Source organism: Rhinolophus sinicus, chromosome 17 (assembly GCF_057876585.1).
Source record: "Rhinolophus sinicus isolate RSI-liver-muscle chromosome 17, RSI-T2T, whole genome shotgun sequence".
In the NCBI taxonomy this organism is placed as follows: Eukaryota; Metazoa; Chordata; class Mammalia; order Chiroptera; family Rhinolophidae; genus Rhinolophus; species Rhinolophus sinicus.
Window position 1 is genome coordinate 574,061 of NC_142517.1, and position 22,546 is coordinate 596,606.

The window sequence follows — 22,546 nt, forward strand, 5'->3', positions numbered from 1 at the left end:
TTTCCTCACTGGGAATCTGAGCAGGCTCAGAGTCCCCCTCCCCCTCCACCCTTCCTGAGGTAGGGGCCCGTGCCCCTTGATGGGGCAGACATGAGGCTAAATATCCAGGGTGTCTTCCCACGGGGCCTCCTGGGGCCCCACCCCCCTCCAGAACTCCCAGGGTTTTGGTGCCAGATGTGGCTCTCAGGGCTTTATCTTGTTGGATCTGGGCAACTCTCCCAGGCCTGAGACCAAACCCGTTTCTGACTCCGTGGCCCAGGGTGTCAGGGCCTCTCCTGCTGCTCCCCATCTACAGATGGCACTCATGTCACCATCTTCCCCAGACGCAGAGAGCGGTGTCGAAGGGCGGAGTCAGGCCAAGACAGGAGCCTGTCTTGGCGGGCACCCCAGTGGCCCCCTAACCTCCTCAATCCTCTTGTTGGCGTGAGGTGCACACACACCAGGGACTCTAACTCCTGGGAAAGACGACCATGGAGAAAAGAGTGAAAACCTTTATTTGGAAAATTTGCTGACTTAGACATAGTTGAATAAAAGACACAGGAAGGAGTAAAACTAACAAAGGGTCTTCAATGAAATGCAGACCCATCCTCTCCCTTGAGGAAGAAGAGCTTTGGCTTGTTTTTAAGAAAACACATCACTTTGTGCCACCGGATGGCCCGGGTGCCCAGGCCACTCTGTAGATGGGTAGGGACGGACAGGATAGCACCTTTGTTCTGGGGGTTTGCGAGGTCACGAGGGGGGTGGGTAGGAGACAGACACCATTTTGTGCCGCTCCCTAGAGACGCTGTCCACGTGGCCGCTGCCCTGTCCTCTCGGCCGAGGCTGCGGGAACCAAGGTCCGGGCAGTGAGTGAGGAGCCCCTCCTAAGGTATCGACTCAATTCCAGAAGCAAAACAAAGCCTGCGACCTCACATGAATTTAACCGGTAGACTTTGTATGTGTGAATGAAGTAAGGACTTTGTGGGATTAGCGAAGGGGTGGGGCGGGGAGGGGGGACGGTGCACAACTGACACCCAGAAAGGAGAGAGAGAGGAGGCTTCAGGCTTCGCTGTGTGAGAGGCGGGTTCAGCTCTGGGGAGGGGGGGACACAGAATCCCAGGACGGGGCGCAGACACCCCACTTGCAGGGCAGGAGAAACACACGGAGGCTTTCCAAGCTTTTCCCTGAAAAACATCCAGCGAACAGGGCCAGTCAGGAAGCGCGGGTCCCACGCCCCTTCGCTGCAGGGGGCGGCGGGCTAGCCCTGCGCCACCTTCCTGGACACCGTCTGGTAGAAGACGCCCCGCAGCAGGGCCGGGTAGCTGGGCACGCGGAACAGGTGGCGCTCGCCGTAGGCCGCGTCGTACTCGGCCGCCTTGCCCGTGACCAGGACGCGGAGGTGCGGCTCGTTCACCTGGCGGCCCACGGCCAGCACGAAGACCTCGATGCCCGCGCGCTGCGCCTCCTGCGCGGCCTTCTCCATGGAGGCGGCCGTGGCGCCCTGCGAGTGGCCGTCCGAGAAGAGCAGCAGCTTCTTCTTGGCGGCGCCCGACGACGCCTCGCGGTAGAAGCGCGTCGCGTAGCCCAGGGCGTCGCCGACGTCGGTGGCGTCGTTGAGGAAGCCCATGGCGTCCACGGCGCCCGCCAGCACCGTGTAGTTGCGCAGGAAGCGCAGGGCGGCGCGCTCCGGGCGCTGCTGCCCGCGGCCGCTGTACTGCGCCACGGCCACGCGCACGTCCTGCGCCGGGTCCGCCCGGCCGGCCGCCAGGAAGCGCTCCGCCAGCCGCTTGGCGAAGCGCTTCGTGCTCTCGAAGTTGTGGCCGCCCACGCTGGCCGAGCCGTCCAGCAGGATGGTGATGTCGGCGGGGGAGGAGAACGTGACTGCGGGGGGGGGGGGGGGGCAATCAGTGCCCCCCCCCCCCCCCCCCGGCCGCGGGGACCGGCCCCACCCGACTCTCGACGTCGCCCACCCTCCCCATGGGCGCCCCCACCAGCGCCCTGACCACACCCGGTACTCACTGGGGCAGGTGTAATCTGGACATTTCTTGTCTGTAAAACAGAAAGACCCCCATCGGCATGAAGCCAGTGACCGGAGGGACCGCCCCGCCGTGTGAAACCCCAACGCGGTGACACTGGGGTGTGTCCATGGCAGGTGCGGTGTGGCCATGCACACGGGTGGCGCTCCTGGACACGTGGGCAGCCCCCCGCCTGATCCCCTCCACCCCACAAGGAAGGGGTGCGCCCTTATTCAACGGCGGGGCTTTCAGGTAATGGAACCGCCCTCCAGCACCGCTTCGTGGTCCTCACACCATCCCAGTGAGGGGGGGGCAGTTTTGACTCTTCTGAAAAGGGGGAAACCAAGGCCCAGAGAGGAGAGAGGAATGTCTGCCGGTCAGATACCCTGTGACATGCTGTCCGTGCCCCGCTGTCCCCCCTGATGCTGACAGCGCGCTCACTGGCTGGGGCGAGGGCCCCAGTCTGACCCCTGCACTCTGGCTGTCAGTCAGCACCTGCATGGCCTCGGCTGCCCCCACCCCTCGCCCACCTATGCAGATCTGGGTGGTGATGTTCTTCAGGAAGGCGTCCTCCAGAAGCTCAGCGTAGTTCTCCTTGACAAGCGAGATGCCCGGCCGGCCTCCAGGTGCCAGGCCTTGGCAGGAAATGACATTGAGCTGGTCCGAGCCCGCGACAAAGCCAAACACGTCCTTGATGCCCACGGAGACCACCTGCCGGGAAGGGCAGCGTCAGTGGGGCCCCGAGGAGAGCGCCCCACACTCCAGGCTGTGCGTGTGGCAGTGTGGCCACCTGGATGTCGGGGCCGCAGAGCACGTTGAGCGGGGTGGTGTCCCTCTGGGTGTCCGAGCGGCCGTCTGTGATGACCAGAGCAATCCGGTTGTTCGTGGTGGGTGGCAGGAGCTGGCTCCGGGTGTACTGCAAGGCCTCGCCCGTGAACGTGCCGCCTGCCATCCACTGCAGCTTCTTGATGGCTCTGCGGGGTCACAGCACTGTCAGCACCAGGCCGGGGCGAGGCCCGGGCCCAGGTCAGGTACAGGGTCAGCGCTGGGGTCAGGGGTCAGGGTAGGGCCCACATCAGGTACAGGGTCAGTGCTGGGGCCAGGGGTCAGGGTAGGGCCCAGGTCAGGTACAGGGTCAGTGCTGGGGTCAGGGGTCAGGCCTGGGCCCAGCTCAGGTACAGGGTCAGCGCTGGGGCCAGGGGTCAGGCCGGGGCCGCTGTGCTGCAGGCAGCTGAGGGCACAGTCTTACTCCTTGAGTTCCTGGGTATTCCTGATGTTGGGGTCCCTCATGTCCACATGCTCCTGCATCTGGTTATGGCTGTACTGCACCACGCCCACGTGCGACTGCCCGTTCTCAAACTGCAGGCACCGAGGTGAGCTCAGGCACGACCTCAGGTGCCCAGCTGCCCTCCACCCACCGTCTGTCCCAGGCCAGACCTGGGGGTGACTCATGCTGTTGGGTTGGGGTTCTGGCTTTTGAGAAACACAGTGCCCCATCTCCCATGGCCCCAGGACCCATCCCCTCTCTAGCCTGGTGTCAGGACAGACCCCCGCGTCCCAGGAACCCCCTTCCCCAGAGCGGGGGCCGGAGCCAGACGCACCTTTACCAGCTCGTCCCGGCTCAGCCGGTCGATGACCTTGATGATGAAGTCCTTGGCGATCTCAAAGTTGTGCAGCCCGATGCTCTCGGAGCTGTCCAGCACGAAGAGGATGTCGATGGGGCCGCACTTGCACTCTGAGGGGGGTGGGCGCAGTGCCAGTGGCTGTCCTGAGCCTGCACTGAGGAGGGCATGGCCCCACCACCCACGGGGGCAGTCCACCCAAAGCTTAAATCGGGACACTCACCACAGCAAGCTGGGAAGAGGGGAAAGAGGAGATTAGGTGACATGGAGACCCCAGTCACATAAACCCTCCCGCCAGCTCCCCCACCTCCCTGACCCAGTTCCTGGCCACTTCCTGGTGGAAGGAGGAGGCTAGTGGGGGGGGTGAGAGTGGCCCGTCCCCAGGGAGACTCTTGCAGTGGGACACACCCGCCCCTCCTGCTCTCCTCCCCCCGTGAGGGCACCAACGCGGTGTGTTCTGTCCGATTAAGACATTTATTCAAAGATGGGGACACTCACAGCACATTTTCATGATGATGTCCAAAATCTCGCATTCCTGGGGAGGGGACGAGACACTTGTACAATGGGCTGAACTGGCCCACTGTCCAGCCAGGGCGGCCCCACCTTCTGGGTCACTCTCCCCTGGGATCACAGCTGGGCTTGGGGTGGGCCGGGGGCTCTCACTTTCAGAGTGTGCCCTGCTCTGCCTGTAGGCCTCTGCTTCCAGGGCATGGGCACCTGCTGTGGTCACTGACATGTGGCCATCATGTGTCCCCCTATGGCTGCCATGGGTTCCCAGCCCTTGGCCAGAGTGCTCGATCCCTGAGGACACTCAGACACCCACTTACATCCGGTCCTGGTGGTCCTGTGTGTCCTGCGGGTCCCTGTCAGAGAAAGAATGGAAGAAAGGCTGGAGGGCCCTGGTCACTACCTGAACTGCAGGTGTGACGGGAGGTCTTGGCAAGCCCCCACTCGGCCCTCGTGAGCCCACCTCCCATCAGAAGCCCCGTGAACGCCAGAGGCAGCGAGGCTTCTGCACATTATAGGGCTGGAGGACAGCCAGTAACTGCCATCCACAATGTGACAAACTGTCCAACAACACAGTCCCTTTCCTGGTGGCCAGGGGGTGGGCTGGCCAGGAACCTGTGTGGGGCTTACCCACACTCACTGCCCAGGTAGAGTGTTCCGTTCAATCCAACGGCACCACCTCACTGGGCAGAGGCCCCAGACCTGGGTTTTCTGTGCTCCTGCGACTGGCACCTGGTGACTTCTCTGCTCCCCGCTCACTACCCTCAGTGCGACCCTCGGAACTGTCTGTTCCTTCCGATACTACCTGTCAAAGCTCCAACCTTCCCAGGCCTTCCCCAGAGACTGGCGCCCTGAATTCCCACCCCCTCCTCCACCCGCTGCAGCCTGAGTCCCAGGTGCACCCCACGCACCCTGCCTGGGCCTCCCTGCCACCACTCACCTGGGGGCCTTCGGGGCCCCGGTACCCCTTTGCACCTTTGACACCACGGGGTGGAATGTCATTGTTCTAGAAGGAAACAGCACGTGTCACAGACAGCCACATGTCCATCCCTCCTGCCCCCCATCTCCTGTCCAATGGCACTCGGCTGCCTCCCTGCCAGACCCTCAGTGGCTGCAGCCCCAGAGGCTGAGGCCAACTCGGTATGTCACAACATCCAGGTGGGGCTGCACTCACATCCTCTCCAGGGTCCCCAGCTTCTCCCTCATCCCCCTTGAGGCCGGGGTAGCCTTTAGTGCCCTGCAGGTGACAGGGGAGCATGTGGTTAGTGGGGTGCAGAGTCCTGGGATCCAGCCCACGTCTCCACAGGTGCTCAGCCGGGCCCCTCGATGGCGGGTGGCTGGGCCCACCTGAAGCACCTGGCTGCTCCTTCTCTTCAGAGTTTCCTATTTTAAACCAAATTTACTGAGGCACATTTATATGCATTTTGTTTCCTTCTTTAGGAGCACAAGTTTTAAAAGGAAAAGGTAAAAGAGACACTGTCTGCCCCACCCCCACTCCTGGTACACAGTTCCTGGGGAGAAACTGAGGCCGAGGACAGGCCAGAGGACACCCTGAGGTTTGGGGGGGCTTGGGCTGCGACCCTGCTCCCAGGTGCAGCCCAGGCCGTATGGAGACCCCCATCAACAGAGACACATGGGAAGGACCTTGGCGAAGAGCCTGGGCCAAGGGCATGTGAGTTTGCACGTGTGTGCGTGGTGCATGTGTTTGCACGTGTGTGCGTGGTGCATGTGTTTGCACGTGTGTGCGTGGTGCATGTGTTTGCACGTGTGCGTGGTGCACCAGCAGCCCGATGGGGGGGGTGTACTCACGTTTATCCCAGGAGGGCCTCTGCTGCCCGGATAGCCCTGCAGGGAAGGCAGGGCCGTCACACCAGGCTGTGACCCGGGGCCCCAGTGGACAATCCCAGCCACCAATGCCTGGGTCCAACCTGCCGGCCAGCCCAGGTATGCCCAGCTGGACAAAGGGTGTGAAGGGGCAGGGGTTGGGGACACTCACGGGAAAGCCGGGGAAGCCCTCGGTGCCGTTTCCAGGGGGGCCGTCTTCACCCTGGTGGAGCAGACCCTCCTGTCACTCTGGGGACCACCCAGGCCAGGGACACCTCTGGACAGTGTGGGCACAGGAGTGGCACCGAGGGTCCCTCAGCCTGGAAGGTGTCTCCCAGCCTGGACTGCCCTGAGGGTCCCATGCACTTCTCCCCAGACCTCCAGCCAGGTGGGTGGTAAAGTGGCCCCGCGCTCAGTGCCCGTGGTGACCGCAGACAGAGGGCTCAGCTGCCTGTGAAGGGTGCTCCTTGTCCAGTCACTGGCCAGTTCCCTCAGTTAGACCCCATGAGCCCGGGGCTCGAACCCAGGGCTTCCCAAGATCTCGTGCAGCCAGGCGTCAGCCCCTCCAGGGCCCGGGCCCATCACTCACCCTTTCGCCCATCAGCCCAGGGTCTCCGGGGGGTCCCGCGGGCCCAGGGGCGCCTCTGGCACCCTGAGGAAGAGAGGGGAGGGTGTGGGGAGAGTAAGTGGGCATCTGAGTGACGAGAGACACTGGCTCAGACGCCTCTTAGCGGAGAATCGGAGGGAGGATGAAATAAAAAGCAGATTGCCAGTGGTCCTCAGGCTGAGCAGGACAGGAGCCCTGGGGCTCACAGTCCACTCCTGCTGCCCGCGACCCCCCCCCCAGGGCACCTAGGGTGTGACCAGAAACGAATGAGGACCCATGGGCATCCTGACCAGCCTGGAGCCCGACGCAGGTGTTCAGAGAGATGGGTGGAGCCACCCACAGGCGTGAACGGCCATTCAAAGCACAGGTCAACGTTTTGAAAATTGTTAAGGTTTTAGGAAAATGCTCGTAATGAAAAAAACAAAACTGTGAGGCAAATTTATAAGGCACGACACGCAACACCAGAAAAAGAAGTTGGAATAAGCCAAGATGTTCCTGTTGTGGATCTCTGGCTGGTAGGCACCCTTTTAGATTTCCATTCTCTTATTTTTTTCTGCATTTTCCAAATGTTTAAAAGTCACACAGATCACAAGATGAAATGAAATGTTTCTATGTGACAGTGACACAGGGGCCTGTCCTACCACAGTGCTGGTGCAGGGGAGGGGGGCGGGGGCTGGGGGTTACTCACCTCGGGCCCCAGGGGCCCCTCGTCACCTCGGTACCCTTTAGGTCCAGGGGGGCCTGCGTCACCCTGCAGAGAAATGGACATTCCCCATTGGACCCTGTCCGCCCCACGCAGCCCTGCTGACCCCACTTGCCATCTGGCTGCATCTCTGCCCCTCGCTGGAGGCCAACACCGGCCCTTCTGGCCCAAGGTCTTGTCTCAGGCACATCCCAGGCTCCCCCAGCCAGGCAGGAGGGAGACGGCCAAGGAGGCACCGCTCAGGGACCACGGTGACCCTGCACTCAGCCGCCTGTGCGTGGGCCCTGCCCTTAGCTTGGTGCTTCCGGCAAGGCCTTTGGATGTGGTCCCCTCACAACTGTCCCATCAGCCAGCCAGCAGCCACAACCAGGCAGCGTCAGCGTCACACACCGGGATGCTGGCTGCGAGGACCAGCAGCCCCAACTCAGGGTCACAGTCTGGGCCCTGCCCACCTTGGGACACGAAAAAGGGCACGGGGTGGATGCAAATAGCTTGTCTAGGTCCTAGGCCAGGCCGATGGGAGGCTGGAGGCTGTGTGATGGCACCTGCAGGACCCCACTAGAGCTCCCCCAGGAACAGGAAACGATGACCCCCAAACTCTGGGCAGCGTCTATGCAGAGCTGCGTCAGCAGGAAGCTCCTGGGACCAGCCGGCCTCCCCACATCCACTCCTGTGGGCAGCACTGGTGTACCCACTGGCAGGGAGGGGGGGTGCCCCTATGCGGTGGACACACTACATAAGACCTGGAACCCTTTCCTCCACGGTCTCTGTTTCTCAACTGCTTTTTCTTGGGATTTGGCAAAACACGTTTTTCCAGAAACTTCTGCATGGACACCTAGTGTGGGAGCCGACCATGAGCTGGGTCTGGAGTCGTGAGGGCCCTGATGAGGTCAGCAGGTTTGTGAGAAGGTACACTGTGACAATAGGTTTGCTATTCACAGGAAACGTCACGCCGGGTCCCACCTCACTCTGACCCACAATATATATTCAAAACGAAGCAAAGGTATCAGCCAAAACGCAGCACGAGGGGTGGACGTGTTTGCAATCTTGTAAACGAGCAGGACATCCTACACATGAATGTGAAAAAATGTCTGCAGTGCAGAGAAGAGCGTCGTGCACTCAGCGTGGGACATGGACTCCAGTGGAACATGAACGACTGTGTGAACAGTCCAGGAGAGTGACACCCGAGACCACACTTGGCTTTTCCCGAGAGGACACGGTTTTCACCTGAGGACATGAAACGCACGTTCCAAGTCTGATAATGTCTCATATTGGCAAAGGTGGGGCCACAGTCTCTACTTTACACTCTTGGGGGGAATACAAGCTGGGGCTACAGAAGTACAAATATTTGGCAATTACCCCACACACACACACCACATACGCACGCACCATACACACACCACACACCATTTGGCCAAGAAATTCTGCTGCTAAGAATTTACATTCTGGATAAGTATTTCAAGATGGATGGATGAATGGATAATGGATAACAGAAGACAAAGAGATGACAGATAAATGACAGAGACAAGTAGACGGTGAAATGGACGGGTGGACGGGTGACTGGCAGGGTAAGTGGATAGACAGTTAACACACGGTGGATAAACCATAGCTGATAAACGACAGAGATGACGTAATAAACAGGTAACGACGGGTGGGTAGAGAGATAATAGGCAATGCGTGAATGACAGATGACAGGGAATAAGAGGTAAATGACAGTAGACGATAACAGATGACAGATGATAGAAAGGTAGGTGATGGACGCTGGACAGACGGACAGAGAGCTGCAGAGACAGAGGAGCTGACAGGCACACATATGTTGGTATTTACCACAGTATTTTTCTGTAAAGCAAAATGCTGGCGACAGTCCAGGTGTGTGTTGACAGGGGACTGGACAGGGGCATTCAGTGTTACCCAGTGGAACAGCAGGAACCTGAGACGGCGTGGCGGCCTGTGTGGCTGCCTGACCCCCAGTGCCCAGTTGGATGACAGTGTCAGGTCTCGTGCTGCTTGTGGAAACAACAGGCCTACACCCACTCTCACACACTGTGCTTTTCCTAGGATTCTAGAACAAGCTAGACTTTAGAAGAAACTAACCACTGATGACTGCTGGGAGTGGGGTGAGGGGCAGAGATCTGCTTTTCTACGTGGTCACGGATTTTAACCATTTCTCTCTCATGAGACAAAAACAGGTGGGACAGCCCCCGTCTTCCTGTCTGTGGCCCAAAGAACGTGGAGGCCTAGCTCTAAGGCGGTCATATGTCAGGTGCCTCCCGCTCCATGGCCACGGGGTCCCCAGGCCCATGGGGACAGCTGTGCTCAGACGCATGGCTCCCCTCCCAGCAGGCTCAACGTGGGATTAAGTGCGAGGAAAGTTTTCCGTTCAGCTGGTCCCTGAGCCTGGAGACAGCCCACTTATCCCTTCATGGCCTCGCCTGCCCCTTCCGGCCCCCCTGGAATGGGCCTGACACGCCTCTGACACGCTTCTAATGCTCCCTCAGGAGAAGTGGCAAGACAGTTCTGCCCTATTGTGGATGCCGCTGCTTTCTTAGCTTTTAAATTCTTCTGTTTTCTCAAAACTCCAATTCCAAATTTTTCTCCAAAAGAAAAGCCACCAAAAACTCGAAGCCACAAGCCAAGCCCCACCAAAGCCTAAGGCTCAGCCCTCCAAGGTCGGCCCATCTCATAGCCCGCTGCCTGGAGCTCTGTGACCCCACTGTCCCCTCCCCCTGCCCACTGGGAAGTCCCTAGGCCCAGCTTAGACACTACTGATCCCGGCTGCCTGGACCTCTCACCCCTCAGCAGGAGGGACATAGGAATGTGATGGAAGGAACGGGACTCATGCAGCAAACCCCCATCATAGGAGCAGCCGGCACTCAGGAGGGGAGTCAGGTGGGGCTGAGAGCACCTGGGGGATTCTAGAGCGAGGGTCCCCTTGCATCCATCTGTGACCTGGGCCCCTCAGGCGGGGAGAGGCCCTCAGCTCTGGAGGCGCCTGGCCACGCCAGCACCAACCCTGCTCTGCAACCAGGGGCCTGAGGCCGGCGGGCCCACCTCAGCACAGACAGGGCGAGAGGCCAGCGGCCCTCTGGACAGTGAGCCCTGGCAGGGAGCCTGGGACAACACAGTCACCCAGCGACAGCGGCAGGAAAGCACAGCCCAGGGAAAGCACTGAGGATGAAGGTGTTCTCAGGCCAAAGCAGAGCCGAGTGACTGAAGACTTGGGGCTGGACATGAAGGGTGGAGTGTGGACCTGCGGGGAGTGCCACCCCCATCTTCTGAGAACAGTGGCCCACACACCCCCGTGGCGGCGGCGGGATGGGGCCAGGCCCTGGCTGGACCTGCCTATGGGAGTGGGCGCTCGGCCCTTTTCCCAATCAGGACGTCCTCACCACACAGACTGTTTAGTTTATGTTCACATGTTTCCGTACGTGTTGTCTGTCCCCACACTGGACAGCCCACCCCCGAGGGCAGGACCAGGCTCTGGAAGGGGGCTCACAGGGCCTGTGTGTCCCCTGCCTTCAGCATCCCCCAGGGTTGGTCTGGGCTCGAGTGGAGCCCCTCACACCTCTGCCCCCATGAGCTCTAGAAAGCCACCAGTGCCTGAGCACAACCTGGCCCAGACCAGCCACCGACCTGGTGGCCTTCAACAAATCACGGCTTGTCCCCTGGCCCAGGTTTGCACGGCACTGGCACCGGTCCCATGGGGGCTTCCTTCTATGCGTGTCACCCAACCTCTCATGGACCACTAGATGGGACCCGTGACCCCAGGCCAGGAGTCTGAAGGATGATGAGCTGAGAACACCTGGGATGGGGTGGCCCCTCGGGGTGGCCCTCAGACCCCCCAGAACTCCCAGCTTCCTGTCTGCTCCATGTCCTGACTCCCGCGCCTGCCCACTCCTGCCCAGCCCGCTGGCAGAGTCAAACCCTCTGCTTCCTCAGGCTGTCCCTCAGCATGGCCTCTGGAAGGTGTCACACCCAGGAATCCTGGAACTTTCCATGCACTGACACACCCAAATTGACCTCCAGCCAGGATCTCACACCTGGGCTCCAAATGCTGAGTGAGTTCCCCCTCCCTTGTATCTCCTGGGGGCTCCAATATGTGGTGCCTTGTCCTGGGCTCAGACCTCAGTGACCCCGCCCCACGGGTGGGGCAGTCCCTAGGACCCCCCAGGCTTCCTCAAACCCCTGCTGCTGCCAGCCAGCCCCCCCCCCCCCCACAGCCCTGCTCTAAAACCACCAGGTCAGGCACCCCCATGCCCTCTGAGGACAGAGCTGGGGTCTGCTCACTCAGCTCCGTGTCCTGCCCAGTGCCCACCAGATGAAAAAGGGGTCCCTCTGTGAGTGCTGGGCGTCCAGGGGGCACAGGAGCTGGGCCTGCCCTGGCCAGCCCACACCCTGTCGCCCCAGCCATCCCCAGTGCCCGGCAGCTGGCTCCGGCCCCACACCCCTGCAGTCTCCCACGTCACACCCCCTGCAGGAGAGAGACCTCCCCACAGGCTCAGGCGTGTTTATGCCGTAAGACTGGCCTGGCCCCACAGGGACGCCCCTCCCAGACAGCGGGCTTCCTACCGGGTCTCCGGGGACGCCGACAGCGCCTTCTCGTCCCTGGTCACCCGGGGGTCCAGCTTCACCCTGGGGAGGAAGATGCTGTTGAGGTGGGAGAGCCACTACCCACAGTGCATCTTGCTCGTCCCTCCTTCTTACGCTTTCCCACGTTTTTACCACAATGTGGCCACGTGCTCGGCCGTCGAGTGGCTTGTGTGGTTTCAGGAGGCCCGGCCCAGCAATGAGGCCAGCAGCTCCCCGAGGTCCCAGGCAGCTGTCACATTGCCTCTCCTCCAGGGGGGCTAATTAGGGGTGCGTGGGAGCTGGGGACTGCCAGCCACCAGGGGTGAGTGCTGGTGGCGGGGCCTGGACTTCAGTCCCATTTCCTGATGTGGGAGGGGGTTGCCAGGGGTTCAGAGCCACATTATCCCTGCTCTGACGTCCCTCCCTGGGTCTGTGGTGGCAGCTATGGTTGGGAGGTCAGCATCCTTTCCCCCAACTCTGGAGTAGCGGGGTGGGGCCTGTACCCCCAAACCAGGCACAGAGTGTGCTTGGTGCCCACCCTCTGGGTCTAGCAAAGCCTTCCCACTGACACGGGCCCAGGAAGCCCAGCACGGCCACTGGGCCACCAGCCTCTCAGCTTCGAGGTTTGTGCAGCCACAGCTTCTCAACCTTCCTGCCGTCGGAGCTTTGGCAAAGGAGTCATTCGACAAAAGAGCCCAGGCTCTGTCTGCAGGTACTGGGGGGTGGGGGGCGAGGCAGGCACTCAGGAAAGCCAGGTGTGTGGGCCTGGGGGCCGGCTGAGGAAGCCGTGTCACACGGAAAGCCCTGCTGCTAAGTGACAGACATGAAGCCTGACAAGCAGAACGGGCCGCTGTGAAAGGCGTTACAGACACAACGACTGTCGTCCCACAGGAAATGCATTCACATGGGACAAGACCTCGCAGGGCAAACCCACGGCGTGTTGGTGTGAGTTCCCGGGGGCTGTCTCACCGAGGACCTGGGGTGCTCAGCCCTGCTGGCCTGGGCTCCCTGCGTCCCTTGAGGTGACCGGCCACTGCCTTTCCTGTACTGGGGACTCTCTTTGGGAAAACAGAAGGTGACGGTGGGGGTCACCTGAAATCTAGGGCCCAAAGGGACTTGGGAGGCACATATCCTGTGGTTCTGACAGCCTGACCCCTGCCTGGCCTCATTCTGTCCCTCCCAGGCGTGGGGGGGGGGGGGGCTCAGACTCACCGGGTCTCCTCTCGGGCCCCGCACACCTGGGGTCCCCCGTGGTCCTCTCTCCCCAGGGCCGCCCTGTGTGCAGAGAAGCAGGGAAGGGAGGCTGCAGCCCCTGCCACAGTGGCGTGAAGGGGGCTCAAGGCTGGGTGCAGGGCCAACCGTCCCCAGGACGAGCCCAGCGGGCATACGGCCACATGTACCCCTGAGCACGGAGTCCCAGGGCGCCACCCCGGCAGACTCACCCGATCTCCGGGGGTGCCGTCTGGTCCCGCGTTTCCCTGGGATGGGGAAGAATGACAGAAGCATTAGTTAATTTGGGCAGAAACCCAGCCTGAGTGTCAGGAACAGGGAGCAGGGGGCCACGAGGCGCTTACCTCGTCGCCGGCCTCGCCCTTCTCTCCTGGGGGCCCTGGCTCTCCTGGCTCTCCCTGAGGAGACAAGTGGACACACATCCATCTCTGGCCCGGCCAGGGCCCGGGGCTGCGGCTGGCCCCTGGCCCTGACGGCCCCTCCCAGGGCTTGGACCCCACCCATACTGTGGGTGTGGGGGCACTTGTATGCTCACCTCATCTCCAGGGGGCCCCGTGCTCCCTGGCCTCCCAGGCTCCCCGTCAGCTCCAGACCCACCCTGGAAAGATCAGAAGGGTCAGCCACATCCGGCCTGTCCTGGGGGGACCAGTGACCCCACCACCCACATCTCCACACATGTCCCGCCTGATGGTTCTCTTGCTGCCCACGCCTGGCAGGGACAGCGGACTGTCACTGTCACTAGTGAGGACCAGTTCCCTGGCGGACTCAGTTCTGGGCCTGCGCCGAAATCTGTGGGCTGGAAGGTGAAAACGCAAACCAGGCAGCGGAGGTTAGGACCCGGGGTCAGAGCCCACACTCCTTCTCTGTCTCCCCAGCACTTCCTGTGGCGATGAGAGTCCCCAGAAAAACGCAGGCAGCTGACAACTCAGCTGCCAGCTGGACCCAGACCATTAGTTACGTCCCTGCTCCACTGTCCAGCCCACCTGCCACCTACAGCGTCACTGCTGATCCCCAAGTTTTGACTTCTTAGTAACCGAAGGGCGCAGAGGGATTCTGGGACTCCACGCCGAGCTCGGGGCTGGGCAGACATCTCTGGGGCACCGTGGGCCACCTCGCCCACTGCAGACACGGGCCTGATGACCGCTGGACGGATCTGAGGCTCAGTGACTCGGGGCTGCAGGGAGCGCGCCCCTTGGGCAAATGCGCTGCCCATCGCTGGGGATGTTTCACCCAGGGCCTGACCCTCAGACCCGTGAATTGCTCCCAAGGATTTCTGATCCACACTCAGTAGGTGGCAAAGCCCCCCCGCCAGCCCCAGGGGCTCCGTCACTAACCTTCTCTCCCTTCAGGCCAAATGAACCCGCATCGCCTTTGGGCCCGGGGGGTCCTTGGACGCCCTGGTGAGAAGACGGCCGAGGTCAGTCCAAAGGAGCCATCAGGCCACGCGCCAATGTAAGTCAAGTGCCTACAAGGCAGGTCTGCACGTGGCACAGCCCTCTGGGGACTTCTCAGCGTCCCAAGAAGGGTTTCAGCCGATGTTCACAACTGAGTACTTACAGTCTTAAAATACCCATGAGCGAAAGTGACTTACATCAAATCCAGGCGAGCCCTTGCAACCTGGCAGGCCGGGGTACCCCATGTCGCCCTGGAAGGACAAAGGCAGATTTAGGGGTCAAGCCTTTAGGCTCTGGGTCATCCATTCCCCTCCCAGGAAAGCCCCATTGCAGAAGATGGTCTGAGCTTGGCCAGGCAGCTTGGGGTCCACTGGGACCTCAGGCTTGGCAGGAAATGCCTCCTGCCTTTCCTACTATCTCCAAGTGCCTGGAAGTGCCCACACACAGCCCCTATCCGCCCATGTCTGGGGAGTTGCCTGGCTCTGTGTACCATCCCTTCCCTGGCCCCCAACCCCCCACCAGCCTGGGTTACCTTCATGCCATCCACGCCGTCAATGCCACGCTTGCCCTTCTCTCCCTGTGAGGGGCAAAGACCAAAGGGTCAGACGAAGGTCAGACAGCACCCACCCATGGGGCAGAACACATGTCCCCACCGCCATACTCACCTTGTAGCCCTTGGGTCCCCTGGAGCCCTGCAGAGACAGGAGGGAGGGTGAGGGGGGGACCCCAGCACAGAGAGAATTACCTGGAAATTGCCCACGTCCTCCCAGGCCCCTTGGGAAAGGCATGGCAGCCAACTGCCCACCAGCCAGCTGCCCCCCCCATACTGGGGACAGGCAACATCGTCCCTGTCCCGGTGAAGGGGCTGCTCTGTGCCCAGAGGGACACGCTCCGAAGTTTTCCCTCACTCACCTTCTCCCCTCGGCTCCCTTTTTCTCCCTACACCGCAAACAGGAGGAAAGGGGGTCTGTCACTGGTGCCCCAGGGCTCCAGGCCCTGGCACAGCTGTGATGCCCAGGCCCCGCCCAGGCTCAGCCTGCTGTGGAAGGGGCGGAGACGCACCTTCATCCCCTGGTAGCCGACAGGTCCCAGGTCCCCGGGCCTTCCCTGGAACACAAAGGAAGGGGGGCGTTAGACACCATGGTGGCCAGGGCACCCCCACTCAGCCCACCTGGCCCCCACTCCACTCAGGCCTGGTCAGCCAGCGAGACTGGACCTGGCCAGGCTGCCGGCTGGCACCCCAGGGAGAAGCCCTGCTGTGAAGGCCCCACCACCACTCCTGGGGCCTCCTGAGGTCACAAGAGTCCCCAGGAGGAGCCAGGGCTGGGTTGTGGGGAGACTGGCGATTGCCGAGGCAGAGGTCCAACCCCCGTCTGCCCACTGAGAGCAGCTGGGCCTGTGTGGAGGCTGGGGGGACTTGGGGGTCCTGCCTGGTGCGGTGTGCTGGGAGGAACAGATGTGTAGTGCTGCTTCTCACTGCTGCCCATGGGACCGTGTCCTCTCAGGACTGGCACCATGGTGCTCAGAAACCAGCCACCCTTCTGGAAGTTTCCTCAGCCTGGTCCCCACCCTCGGGGCCAGGCGCTCAGTACTCACAGGGTCTCCGGCTTCTCCTTTCTCTCCTGGGAGACCCGGCTTCCCTCGCTCTCCCTGGAACACAAAGCAGATCAAGGTTAGGGGACAATTTCCTGTGTATTCCTGAAAAGGTGGCGAAAGGGACCCCTACTTGCTCACATGGTTTTCAGGTACCTTCCCCAGCACCCGTGGCCCGTCTTGGTGTCTTCAAGGTCAGGTCCACGTATCCCCTCCCTCACACCCCTCCAGGCTGAGCCATTGCCCCGCTTGCAAGACTGAAGTCCCTGAATCTTTCTTCTCTGTCTTGTGCCCCATTCCTGCTGCTGTGTGGGCACAAACACCCCATGCGGAGAGGCCACTCTGCTCCAGTGGTCAGTGGCCATGGGCTCCTTGGCCATTGGAGCCGACATTTTTTAGGAGAAGCTAGAAATCTGGACTTTCACGAGCAATGTCCCAAGTTGTAAATACTGGCAATGAATCTTGATTTTCAAAATTGCCCTGTTTGAGCCACCCTGGCCTGGGTCCCAAGTACATGCCCGTCCCCTGTCCCCCGGGGAAGGCCCATCTCCAGGAGCCAAGCACTCAGGGGATGCCTTCTGAAAGGGCCACTTCCTCCACTACAGGGAGGGCGCAAGGGTGCTGTGGGACTGGCCCCCACCCTGAACACCAGCCCTTGGCCACTCCACTGGCCTCGAGGTCACCGTGCTGGACTCTCCCCATGGCTGGCGGGTGGGGCATCTGCCCATCAAAGGGATGGCTTCACTGCACCCACACCCAGCCCAGTGGTGGGTGCTCGGAACGGCTGCCTGGGGTCCTGCTGTGTCCCTAACATCTGTGGCTCACTTGACACCTCTCTCCCTCCTGGATATTAAGCAGGGGTAGGAACGGCCACTCACCTCGTACCCAGGGTCACCCCTTGGTCCGGGCGGTCCTCTGGCGGGCTGCAAGACAGACACAACAATCAGCCCAAGACAGTGTCCAGAGAAGCCCCAGGGCCGGGCGGGGGGCCCACACTTACCTGGCACTCGAAGGAGCAGCACTGCCAGAGAAGGGACAGAATGACACATCAGAACGCCAGGGCATGGCCACCGCGCTCCGTATGCCTGCAGGTGCTCAGAGGGCTTGGCTCCGGTCCCCAGTGGGAGGAAGGGGTTGGTGGGGACGCCCTGGGGAGTAGGGGGTGGGAGGGGTGGGAGGGGATCTTACCACTTGCTCCACATTATTTTTCTGAAAATGAAATGAAAACGTGAAGTTAATTTATATTCCCAGCCACAGGCTTTGCCGGCCCAGACGTGGGCGGGGCGGGCGCAGCGGCCACTCACTATCATGTCGGTGATGGTGTCGATGGTCTGGCTGATGATCTCCTCCGCGTCGCGGTTCTGCCCCCAGTCGGCTGCCGTGAAGTTGCGCCGGTAGGTGTGGTCCGTGGCAATGATGCTCAGCCGAGGCTCCTGGGGGGACACGGGAACAAGGGTGACCTCGAGGATGCTGCCGCCTGGGAGCCCGAGCCCCTCCCCCGCCCCCATGCCGCTGTCTGGCGCCTCTGTGGCCGCAGGTCGTGCTCTGTGCCCACCCGTCACGGCCCAGGATGGGGCTCCTACCAGGTGGTCGGGCGTGATGGCCACCGAGAAGACCTTGATGCCCAGGTGCCTGGCCTCGTTCACGGCGTCCTCCAGGCCCCCGCACGGCTCCTTGTAGCCCTCCAGGGGGTGCCCATCAGTCACCACGATCAGGTACTTGTTCTCCTTCAGGTGGGAGCCCCTGTGAGGCGCAGGCAGCGGTGAGACCCGGCCTGGCTCCCTCAGGCCATCTCTGACCCTCTGGAACCCTAGAGCCGAGACCTGGAGATCGGAGGTGATGGGTGGGGGCCAGACTCCCGCAGGGGACCCAGACCCAAGCACCGCTCTGCAAAGCGGTGTTTCCTGTCACACTGCACAGTGTTTCTCTTTGCTGGTCCTGCTATAAAGTGGGATCATAAAAACGGACATCAAACAGAAAAGTTTTATGAGGTCACATTTCTGTAAAAGACTTTCTTGGAAAATGCACGTTCAGCCAGGGGAGAGGCACGGGTCTCACCCACCCTGAGGCGTCCTGACATAGGACCCCCATCACAGGCAGTGGGAGGGGACGACTGAAGATGTGCCCACCTGTGGTGGGGGTACTGGGGCCTGTGGCCCAGCTAAGCCACCGCCAGGAGCCAACTGTCTGTGGGTTAAGGATGGCAGCTGCTGGTTGCTCAGCACTACCCAGACTCCAGGTGACATGCAGAGCCAGCACTGGGGACACTGATGCTCGCACAGGGGTCCCTTCCCACTGTGTCACCCTCTCGGTCTCTGACTGCAGATGTATCCTCTGCCTGGCCAAAGGGGAGGCAGTGATGGGGCATTTCAGGTCCCTTCTACTGTCACTGGATGAGGAGACAGTGGCCAGCCCTGGGAGAGACCCTTGGTGGCCGTAAGGGCAGGCCGGGTAGTGGTCACTAGGACTCGTCCTGCCGGCTCATGGGCACCAGAGCTTGGTGTGCCAGTGGGCAGCCCCTGGGGTCTGGCGAGCTTGGGTGACCACGAATAGATCAGGAAGGTGGAGCGCCACCCAGGGACTCCGGGCCTGTGCGGCTCCCCAGAGGCCACAGGCGGGGCCACACGCGCAGGGGCGGGGGGCGCTCACCCCACGAGCAGCTCCTCCAAGCCCTTCTTGATGGCGCAGTCCGTGTAGGTACCCTTTCCAAAGTACTTGACCGCGTCGACGCTGGCCTTGAGCGCGTCGCGGCCCGCGGGCATGCGCGTGAGCCCGCGGATGATCTCCACCTCGTCGCTGTAGTGCAGGGCGCCCGCGTTCCACACCAGGTTGCGGTCACAGCGGTAGTACCTGCGGACGCGGTGGGTGAGCTGGGCGCTCCCTGGGGAACCCGGGAGAGTCCTCCCGCTCCCTGGGCACTGTCCATCCAGCACATGACGGCCACCTTTCACTGGAGGACAGACGGCCGGGCCCCATCCCACCACAGAGGAGGAACGGGCCAGCCTCCGGCTGGACTTCCTGTGCCAACCTAAGACGCTGGGTCCCTGGCCTGGGGACCACGCGTGGGTGGGCATGTGGGCATCGTCAGAAGGGCCGGGCTCCAGACAGCCGGGGATCACCTCGACTCTGCTGCAGTAAAGCAGGTGGGGTAACGGGCAGGGGAGGGTGGCGGAGGGCCGCAGACCCTGCGTGGACGGCGGTGGGAGGGGCGATGGGGGCAGATCCTGCGTGGACGGCGGTGGGAGGGGCGATGGGGGCAGACGCTGCGTGGACGGCGGTGGGAGGGGCGATGGGGGCAGACGCTGCGTGGACGGCGGTGGGAGGGGCGATGGGGGCAGATCCTGCGTGGACGGCGGTGGGAGGGGCGATGGGGGCAGATCCTGCGTGGATGGCGGTGGGAGGGGCGATGGGGGCAGACGCTGCGTGGACGGCGGTGGGAGGGGCGATGGGGGCAGATCCTGCGTGGACGGCGGTGGGAGGGGCGATGGGGGCAGACCCTGTGTGGACGGCGGTGGGAGGGGCGATGGGGGCAGATCCTGCGTGGATGGCGGTGGGAGGGGCGATGGGGGCAGACCCTGCGTGGACGGCGGTGGGAGGGGCGATGGGGGCAGACGCTGCGTGGACGGCGGTGGGAGGGGCGATGGGGGCAGACGCTGCGTGGATGGCGGTGGGAGGGGCGATGGGGGCAGAGCCTGCGTGGACGGCGGGGGGAGGGGCGATGGGGGCAGACGCTGCGTGGACGGCGGGGGGAGGGGCGATGGGGGCAGATCCTGTGTGGACGGCGGTGGGAGGGGCGATGGGGGCAGACCCTGCAATGGAGGCAGACCCTGCAATGGGGTGGGCTGATGGCGGTGGGAGGACCCAGAGAGGCCAGTTCCAAGCGGGACACGGGGGAGGGGTCCCCATGGATCTGATTGGCTGCCTCTCTCTGCCCGGTGCACTTGAGCCAGAGGCTCTTGGGGTTTGCTCTGCCGGGGCCTGTAGGTGGCCTGCCTGGTAGTCCATTCAGTTGATGGAGTGACAGAGGCCCCTGTGGTAATACTAACAGTAGCAATCACAAGAGGAGCCTACCTCAGTTCACAGGTGGGGAAACTGAGGCACGGGGAGGCTGAGAGAGGGGCCAAAGGTACATGGAGGGGGATGCTGGTCCACATGGCTGTCCCAGCGAGCCCTCCTCGAGGCACCGTCTCCACAGCCCCTGCTGTCCCGTGGCCCTGTGGACCTGGGCACTTCAAGTGAGGTTGGGGTTTCGGGTCCCAAATCACTCTGCTGTTGGGTAGCCGCACCTTCTGTCCCTGGGGCCCCATTTGCAGGGGGCGGTCAGGGCTCGGGTGAGCGGGTCAGTGGGTTAGTAGGGACGGGGGGACTAGAGACGGGACCCTGCACAGGTGAGGGAGTTGGGTTCTGACCTGTGCCCCTTCCCCATGGCCCTGCCTTCAACTGTGGGTGTGTCCAGTCCTCGGCCACGCCCACTGCTGGGGGCTCTCCCCACCCCACCCTCCCAGTGCTTCAGTCATCAGATATATGAATGAATGAATGAAGTATGCCATGCCCAAACCCAGAACCAAGCTGGTGACCCCTCCAGGGCCCTCTGACTGGGATGCTGGGACATTGGGTGCAGACGCAGGCTCTGATAATCCACCTGGGCAGCTGTTAGTGTCCATGTGGTCAGTGAGGGGTGCCCCCTCCAGGCACTGGACAGGGCCTCAGGCCACTCCCTCAACCTGTTCAGTTTGGGCTGGGAGATGCGGTTCCTCGTCTGCATTTGGGGTACCGGGAGCCCACAGCACAGCACTGTCCCCTCAGCTCTCCATGCTGGCCCGTGCCTTTACCCCCCCTTCTCCCAGCTGGCTCCATCTCAAACCCCTCTCTGGCCCATCTGAACTTCTGTGGATGAGGAGAGGGGCCCGAGTGGCCAGGCCAACACTTCTCTTCTCAGATGGGGAAGTTGAGGCCAGGCTTTGCCTGTGGGTGGTGCCCTCCCGAGTGGCCTCAGACGTGCAGGGAGAGGTCAAGGAGCACTACCTGTCCTTCAGGTTGTCGATGAAGCGCTTCGTGAAGGACTTCACCTTATCCACCAGGGCACCGTAGGGCTTCAGCCGCAGGGCCACGCTCTCGGAGGTGTCCAGCACAAAGAAGAGGTCCACCGGGCAGTCTGGGCCAGGGATGAGAGAGGCCAGCTTCTTACGCCCTGTGCCCTCAGCTCCCACCAGCCACCTCTCTGGGCTGCTGAGCTGACCCAGCCACCCAGCTGCACAGAGCCGCCCTCATCCGGAAAAGCTGGCACCCAGCGAGGCGGTGGGGTGGCCATGAGAGCCCTGCATGGGTCCTGAGCATCCCCCAGCCCTCCTGGAAGGCAGGGAGCCCCGCTCTGGTCTGGACAACTAAGACTGCTTTCTCACTATGGTTTAAGTTGAATTAAAAACTACCAACGGTCATGAGCTTCAGAAAAAGGTGCGTGAGAGCAGGTAACCATGCATCTTGACTGACTGCCAGGCAAGCAGTCAAATGGAATTAATCAAGGCAGAGAAGGGACAGCGCTGGCCTCCCGAGGCTGAGACCCTGTGACTCAAGTGGAGTTCACCCTCCTCAGCAGGGCCCCTCCTGACACTCCCAACTCTCCTGAGGTAACTGGAGCCCAGGGGCCTAGCTGGGGCGCCTGGACAGCAAGCCGGGGAATTTCAAGCAGCCCCATAAGGCCCCCCATCTGCAGCTCTCACGTCAAGGGAAGAGGCCAGTCCTGCTGGCACATCACAGCGGGTTGCGTCTGGCCCCCAGCCCGTCTTCCCCGCAACAAAAAGCAGTCAGAGATGCAAGAGGCAGGTCCCCTCACCTTGGAAGGCGATGGCCCTCTCAGCTAGTGGGAGGTCTTGCGCAGCGGTCCAGCAGCCCTGCAGCAGCAGGGGGAGCAGAGCGGGGGCCAACCTCATGTCACTGGCCTGCGTGCCACCATGGAGCGAGGGCAGGGGTCAGGGTGGGCTGGCGATGACCAGAGAGAGAAGTCGACGCTGCCGGCAGCCGGAGGTACAGCCTCGGTGGGAGGGTGGCAGGGTAGGCGGGAGAAAGGAAGGGAGGGGCTGACAGAGGGAGTGAGGGAAGGGTGGAGGGAGGAGGGGCTGGGTGGCCAGGAGCCTGCAGAGGCCGGGGTCTCCTCCTGCCCCGCCCCGGAGTGAGTCACTGAAAGAAAGTCTCTAGTGTCTGGAGCAGCTTTGAGCCCAGGACACTTCTCTGCTAAAGGATTTATTTCCTGTCCATGGGGACTGTGGTTCTCATGCCCAGTAAGACGAAAGTGTAGTCGAGTTTAAGATGTCTGCAAAAGAACTATAACCCCAGATGAATTTCCTTGAACGTTTTTCGGCTGGTTCCAATCTGCATCTTCACGTGGGATTGGTCTGCGTGTTCACTGGTCCCCACAATAACCTCTTTTTACAAATGACGATGCTGTTGGATTAAATGTTTCAAATCCATTGCTCTGTCGGATTTCTGAGTTATTTTTCATATAT

At 61.9% G+C, this 22,546-nt stretch overlaps 1 protein-coding gene across 1 annotated transcript; it reads right to left on the reverse strand.

The window, feature by feature from the left end:
* Positions 1 to 476: 476 nt before the first annotated feature.
* Positions 477 to 22,115, reverse strand: COL6A1 (collagen type VI alpha 1 chain). The gene is made up of 35 exons (XM_088793760.1): positions 21,877 to 22,115; positions 21,069 to 21,198; positions 18,693 to 18,893; positions 17,627 to 17,786; positions 17,348 to 17,476; positions 17,232 to 17,252; positions 17,044 to 17,064; positions 16,922 to 16,966; positions 16,047 to 16,100; positions 15,513 to 15,557; positions 15,363 to 15,389; positions 15,116 to 15,142; positions 14,983 to 15,027; positions 14,648 to 14,701; positions 14,391 to 14,453; positions 13,592 to 13,654; positions 13,401 to 13,454; positions 13,269 to 13,304; positions 13,039 to 13,101; positions 11,827 to 11,889; positions 7,243 to 7,305; positions 6,537 to 6,599; positions 6,120 to 6,170; positions 5,933 to 5,968; positions 5,298 to 5,360; positions 5,064 to 5,129; positions 4,444 to 4,479; positions 4,115 to 4,151; positions 3,840 to 3,848; positions 3,596 to 3,729; positions 3,244 to 3,353; positions 2,785 to 2,968; positions 2,525 to 2,705; positions 1,999 to 2,028; positions 477 to 1,860 (listed from the first exon to the last, which is right to left on the reverse strand). Exons 1-35 carry the CDS (start codon positions 21,971 to 21,973, stop codon positions 1,238 to 1,240), a joined length of 3,084 nt encoding a protein of 1,027 aa, XP_088649886.1. The 5' UTR covers positions 21,974 to 22,115; the 3' UTR covers positions 477 to 1,237.
* Positions 22,116 to 22,546: the final 431 nt, after the last annotated feature.